General features: G+C 32.8%; 2 protein-coding genes across 3 annotated transcripts in view; both read right to left on the bottom strand.

The window, feature by feature from the left end:
- Positions 1-2,023: 2,023 nt before the first annotated feature.
- On the bottom strand, positions 2,024-4,758 carry LOC119577257 (28S ribosomal protein S24, mitochondrial-like). The gene is made up of 4 exons (XM_037925007.1): positions 4,651-4,758; positions 3,290-3,488; positions 2,455-2,555; positions 2,024-2,288 (listed from the first exon to the last, which is right to left on the bottom strand). The coding sequence occupies exons 1-4, from the start codon at positions 4,681-4,683 to the stop codon at positions 2,100-2,102; spliced, it is 522 nt and encodes a 173-aa protein (XP_037780935.1). The 5' UTR covers positions 4,684-4,758; the 3' UTR covers positions 2,024-2,099.
- A 1,343-nt stretch (positions 4,759-6,101) lies between these two features.
- The window catches only part of LOC119577234 (von Willebrand factor A domain-containing protein 8-like), a 115,757-nt gene continuing 114,358 nt past the window's right edge, over positions 6,102-7,500 (bottom strand). For both annotated transcript variants that reach the window (XM_037924979.1, XM_037924980.1), the window contains one exon: positions 6,102-7,500. This exon is cut by the window's right edge and continues 1,902 nt beyond it. In XM_037924979.1, coding sequence (XP_037780907.1) covers positions 6,961-7,500 — 540 coding nt within the window. In that variant the 3' untranslated portion in view covers positions 6,102-6,960.

Here is a 7,500-nt window from a genome sequence, read left to right as displayed (position 1 = left end):
TAATGGTGACATGTCTTGCCCTAAATAACACGCTTCCTTTACATATTGACTAACTTTGCATAGCGGACAACTTTCGATTGAAGTCTTGCCTCAACTGGGCGAAATCAGACATTTTTACTAATTGGTCTCTCTATAACTGTGTTGTCCCGTCCTTCGAAGGCCAAAATGCTTATAAATTAAGGCTTCTTTATTCGTACGCAGCTTTCCCGTAACTGGGCAATTTGCGTTAAAAATGGAACAAGCAAATCGGGTTGGTTCTAGTGGCGGCGGCCGTGGATTCTACGCCTTATGTTAGGACGGCAAAGGGATGGAGATTGTCTGTGCTAACGGGTGAAGTGTGTGATTTCCAGCCAGAGGATTCCGTGCCTTCAGTTATGGTGGCATAGAGGGTGGAAATTGTCTATAATTTAATTACTTTCTGACTTCCCCGCTATAAGGAACTACGTAGACTCGAACGGCGAGCCTGAATATTTGTCCCAGTCACAAACCTTAATATCATTGCAAGGTCATACCAATTTACACTAATTTACAGGTCACTTGCTCACCGTATATTCATGCGTAGGTGGTGTCAAAATGGTCGTTGGCAGCTTCGTTTATCCAAAGATATTTGAGAAAATTGAGGATCAGCACCTCTAGGTTGTGGGCTAGACGGACACACACGTTGTAGGCTTTCCAAGGATGTTTTTAACCATGCATTATTATAAATGGTTAATGTATATATTTTCTATCTATTGCTATATATTTTTAATGACAGATATTGCCATAATAAAAAGCGCTACGGGTTTCACCTATTATGAATACGCAGATTAGACCTATTTCATGCATGTGCCTATATAAAAAAATGCCTATTAGTCTCAAATTATGATGAACATAGAACTGGACAAATATGTAATAGTAAAAAAGAAAATCAGTAACAATTATGATAACGAAAAAAATATGATTAGAACTTTCCTTTGTAGAGGTTGACAAAACTGTATTTGATTTACATTTGGCTGGCAAAATGGGCAGCTAGAGGATGGGTTACAAAAGCAAGCATGCAGGTTTATTCACCATTTCTAGGTAAACCTATCCTTTACTTAGGACATCTTCGGCAGTATATCAGATTTTCATATATATATATATATATATATATATATATATATATATATATATATATATATATATATATAGTATATATATTATAGTTAATATATAAGAATAATAATAATATATATATAGTTTTAATTTAAATGATATAATATATTTTGATTTTTAAATATATATGATATTATATATATATATAATAATAAACTATTATATAAATATATAATATATAAATATAATTCTCAAATAAATAAATATAATATTTATTATATATATATATATATATAAATATATAATATATATATATATATATATATTAGTGTGTGTGTGTGTGTGTGTGTAATGAGTGAGAGAGAAAGGAAACTTTTCAAGTTTGAACTTTCAAGAGTGGGTATGCAATTCTGTTTTGATTTGGTTTAACATACTTGCATACTCCCTTCTTAGGTCTTAAAAGTAACTTTTATGAAAAGAAGCATAAATATCCTGAATTTAACATGAAAAAGAAAAATAACCCAGTCTTCTTTGCTCAAAAATTATATAAAGGAATACTATTTGAGCAAAATAACATCGCCAAGCTGATATATATGGTATGTTTATTAATACTTTGATTTTTTTTATGATATTTGAATGTAATATACAATATAACTGTATTTAGTTATGAATTTATATATGTGTGTATGTGTGTATATATATATATATATATATATATATATATATATATATATATATATATATATAATTATATATATATAGTATTATATATATATATAAATATATATATATATTATTATAATTATATATATATATAATTATATATATATATAATTATATATATATATAATTATATATATATATAATTATATATATATAATTATATATATATATATAATTATATATATATATTTTGGTTATATAAAGGTTTTTAAGTAACAGCAAGAGATAATTTTTCTAAACAAGATTTATTATTGACATTACTCATTTATTTACAACCATAATTTGAACAGCAGATTAACCAATCATATATATTTATAAATTACAGACTTTTTATCTGTAACTGTTTGGATCTCCAATTTCACTGGGCATTTCAACCAATATGACAACAACTCTTCGCAGTAGCCAATCAGGAAATACATCTTCCGTGCAGCAATTCTCTGCTGGACAACACCAGCAATGCGTATCATGTTGTGCTGTCTCTTGATGATCACCTGAATAAAGAAAATATTAAGGTTTATTACACAACTAAAGCAGATATATCATTGCATAATTGTAAAAAGTACATATGACACAAGATAAAAAAGCAACACTAATTTTGCATTTTTTTTTAGATTAACAAATCAAATACTGATTATTAAAAATCATGCCACTACTTACCTCAGATACAAATAAATCATGCCACGTTCCAATCATAAACTTGCGGATGAAAATGTCTTCGACAACTGTCTCGGGTTCTCGCTGTCCATCAAGAAGACTTGCTAAGGAAGAGAAGACAATTTTCTATTGTGTACACTCAATAATAATAACATTTAACAACTATCTACAGCCTATTTAAAAATGTACATTTAAAAGGGTGCATTAGATGTCAAAATTTCCAACCGTCTTACCTCACTACACTTACTGAGTTTCATGTTAATAAAATATTTAACACACATACACACTGATTTCCCACAGAAACATACACTTATTTACTTTCAGCTCAATTCTACAATAAAGCAACAAAACAGTTAAAGCATTTCAACTCTTCCTAATCCCAATACCACCAAGAACTTGTGATGTTCACAGAAGTATTGCTTTGTGAAGTGTATTTACACACAGCTGGGTCCCCAAGTGCAAAGACACCAAGAAATCAAATAGTAGACCTACGTGACCTCCCCTGATTTCCCCGTTCTGCAAGTTTTTGGGAAATGTATATTTTTTCAGACGTAATTAATGTCAATGCTATTATCATTATTATTAGTGACATTATGATTTTTATGGTGTTATTAACACTACTAATAGCAATATAAAAACTATATATATTTTTTTAAAACAAGGAAAAGTGTAAGCAGGTGAGATAGGTAGGATTAGTAATTGACTCCCTGGTAAATATGCACTTGTGAAGCCATCTACGTATTGATGCAATTGCTAAACTCGACTCGCAGTGGGCATAGCATACTTCTTACATTGTCAACTTCACAAAAATTTTACAAGTATAATGTAAACTCCTTACTTGTGTTCCAGGTATTCCACGCCTTTCGATGGGCAATCTGGCAGGGTTGGTTTGCCATCTCATATGTCAGAGGCCTTGATCTATCGGTGGTCACCTTATACCGCCCGGACTGCACCTTGCATGCTGCTGCTGTAGTGTGAAGGCCGCATGTGCTTTGGAGGCCAAAGGCATTTCTCAACAGCCATTGGTTTGTCCATGCCTGAAATGTCAATGAGATTGATGATATTAGTGCCTGTCTATTTTATATAATACTAATGCCATCAACAATGGATATACTTGATATTAATTTATATCAAACACTTGTTTCTTTTCTCTTGCTGACAATATAGGTTTACATATTTCCAATAGTCATAAACTCATATTGTTTTCCATTCCCCAAGTGCATAATGAAGCTAAACCGATGCACATGATAGACCATCAAAAACATAGAAACAGTTTTTATGATACTTAACTGACTCGAGGAACATAAAAACATTACAAAAAAAGAAAAGGTAATAAAGAAAGAGAACGGGATGAACCACAAACACACCCACCATGTAGAGGAGCGAAAGAGCTGAAGCCAGCCTACCACATCTGATGAGAAAGCCTTAAAATTGGGAGCGAAAACGTTGTGGTGTAAATGCAACAGGGCACGATAGCACTTGGCTCCCTGTGCCTGTCGGTCCTCCTGCAAAGGCCAATAACGAACCTTCCCCCCCCCTCCCCCTTCCTCTGAACTTTCTGCCCAAAATATACTATATACATGGTGGAAGATTGGCCTTTTCTACGCAGCATAGCTTGGAGGCCAGGCAGTTACTTGACACCGTGGCTTTCCATCAGTGAGTAAGGGATTTTATGTATATATATATATATATATATATATATATATATATATATATATATATATATATATATATATATATATATATATATATATTATATTATATGTATATATATATGTATATATATATGTATATATGTATATATATATGTATATATATATATGTATATATATATATATATATATATATATATATATATATATTTTTTTTTTTTTTTTTTTTTTTTTTTTTTTTTTTTTTTTTTTTATCAAAGTAGATTGGAAAAGTCAGTTTGATAACTAATGCTGTTTTTTTTTTTTTTATTGTGATCATTTATCAGTTCTTAAGGAGAATTATTGGGAATTATCGGAACTTGCGTAATAAAATCCGTTTTAGTCTTGTTATTTTGTCAGAATTTAGCAAGAACTTATATGTTGTTACACTTTATTTTACATAAGCTTCCGAGTTCTTATTTACCAGCGAGTATCTCTTATATTTATATTTTTTTCTGGTGAAACAGCACACACAACGTATGATAAACTCAAAATAACAGCCACTTACCCTCGGAATATGTCTAAAATGAGATAAATTCATTGTTTTTTTGGGTCTGTGTTTTGGTCACGTTATTTCTGCAGCCGATGTAAACAAAGGGGGGGGGGGGGATACGGGCGCAAAGGTTTATGCTCTTTATATATTTTTCTTCATATGTTGTGTATGCATATATGTGTGTGTATATTTATGTGTGTGTTTGTATAATTATTCATTTATATGTAAATGTATACATGTACATATGTAAACATCTTTATATATACTCTGTGTAATGTTTAAGCAATTTTGAGTACATATATGGTAGAAGCAACATATAATGCAATGTTTTACTCTTAAAGGTATGTATACACACATGTATGTGTATGTGTGTGTGCGTGCGCGTGTACTCGCATTCATAATATATATATATATATATATATATATATATATATATATATATATATATATATATATATATATATATATATATGATGAAAGTAGAGAGAGAGAGAGAGAGAGAACGAAGAGAGAGATGAGAGAGAGAGGAGAGAGAGAGAGAGAGAGAGAGAGAGAGAGAGAGAGAGAGAGAGGCACATATGAGTGTATGTGTTAGCAGGGGCGTCACTTCATGTTATGAGTTGGGGGGATGACGGGTAAATTTGCCCTGAAAAAATAATTTTTGCCCTGGAAATCACGAAAAAGAAAATGCTCACTAGCTCTTTATAAGTAGCCCAGAATTGACCATCAACTGGTATTATATATCGTATTATTGGTAGAAAATTATAAATTATAATTACCAGAAAATTTGCCCTGCAGAACTAGATTTTGCCCTGCAAAAAGGGTTTTTTTTAAGAGTTGGGGGGGGTGAACCACCACCCATACCTCCCCTTAAGTGACGCCCCTGTGTGTAAGAGAGAGCATCGCCCAAGGCCCTAGACCACTGATTCTTAACCTTTTACTTTTACGTCCCCGCAAGAACTTATTCCCACGCCCCTTCCCCTTCTATTTCTGAATAACACACATTCCCATTTTTAAGAAAAGAAGATTAAAAAAAAAAGTTATTGGTCAAGTCTGATGAGTATATTTTACTCACTTTTATTATTATTATTATTATTTTAAGCTAAATATAATTGAGATAAAACATACTCATTAATCTCGAGTGAAGAAATTGCATTACATTGGCATCTGACAGAGTAGAATTTAAGAGGCAAAAGAAAGAAATTAATAAACGTAATAAAAAGCAAAGAAAGGAAAGAAAAAAAAAAAGGAAATGGCGATAAGGAGAGAACAAGTAATATTCCTTTGACAAAAATATTCCGTTTTCTAATCTCAATTAAAGAATTTTTGTATTTGTGCATTTCCTCTTCCGTGTTACTAAAAAATACACTTCAAAAACGTATATTCGGTTCTAAAGTAAAGAATGCTAGCAGAAATGACTAATCTTTACTGTCATTTCTTAATTGGATAAAAGAAAAAACACTAAATACATAAAAATATTTTACTTGTATCTAATTACTTACAAACGCAACAAAAAGAAGAAATGATGACATTAGATAAAAATAATATCTTTGCACCATGTAAATAAAATTAATAAAAATTATCTTACTTTCAGTAAGTTTTGTAGCTTTACAATAGCCTGAAATTACACAAAACACAATCCATAAACTAGATTATGTATATCAACTAGTCTCATTAACAACTAAGATTTAATTACTTGCTTTCCAGGTATTCATATTGCCAAGAGCTATAAAAAACATGTATATATACACATTTACATATATGTATACACACCGAGCCAAACACGCGCGCGCACGCACACACACACACACACACACACACACACACACACACACACACACACACACACACACACACACACACACACACACACACCTTAAACAAATAAAAGCCATACTTAAAAAGAAACAGAAAGAAACAAAACCTCTGTTTTCATACAAAAAATAGATTGATATCAAGCTATGGTCACTGATTCATAAGCCATATATAGACATCGTAAAGATAATACCTTTTTAATAAAGGTTTTAAAAGACTTCGAACAATATATACTTTGACAATAACAATTACGTTTATGGGTTTATATAAGAACAGATTCTAGATTAATAGTAATATTTTTTTCGACAACATACCCGATTTTGCATGGCTATTTTACAACGATAACTTTGTCAATCTTATCAGAATTATACCGAATACAAGCACACAAATTAACAGACAAACAAATACACAATCAAAATCATACAATGGTAACATAATATACAAATAACAATGTAAAATAATCCTATTCTCTTTCACTTTCTAACATTATGCAGGTATCCATGCGGCCTCTTATTTAAGCATTGCCGAGGTAAATATTTGTTGCAAGATCTGCGGCAGTTTCTTCAGGTCCATACAGACGAACGAATGGCCAGCGGGGAGGGCCTTCGTCAGCCTCTCAGCCTGGTCTCCCAGAGAACCAATGAATATCGCGTATGTGTGTACAGAGGGTTCCGCCGTGAGGGCATTGGCCAGCTCTCGCGGTCGGATGCCGTAGCGCTCCAAGTTCGCGTCCGAGAGTAAGATTACGAAGCTTTCGTCCGTCTCTTCCTTGGCTATCTGCGTGACCGCTTCCTTCGCGGCTTCGAGGGTGTGGTCGCCGCTGAGGCAGAACTGGGAGTGGGCCTGCATCGTCTTCAACACGTCCAGTCTCTGCTTGTTGTCGCGGGGGACGCTGTTCTTATCAACGAGGGGGACCGCCACGTCTTCTCCGGAGTGACCGTAAATCTCGTACTGGAATTTGTTTTCGAAGCCTTCGAACGCTTCCATGACCATCAGCGTCGCTTCGAGTTCGCGTTCGAGACGACCATCGTGTCCGTTGAAGCGGTACAT

Source organism: Penaeus monodon, chromosome 9 (genome assembly GCF_015228065.2).
Source record: "Penaeus monodon isolate SGIC_2016 chromosome 9, NSTDA_Pmon_1, whole genome shotgun sequence".
NCBI lineage: Eukaryota > Metazoa > Arthropoda > Malacostraca > Decapoda > Penaeidae > Penaeus > Penaeus monodon.
This window is presented reverse-complemented; position numbering and strand designations above follow the sequence as displayed.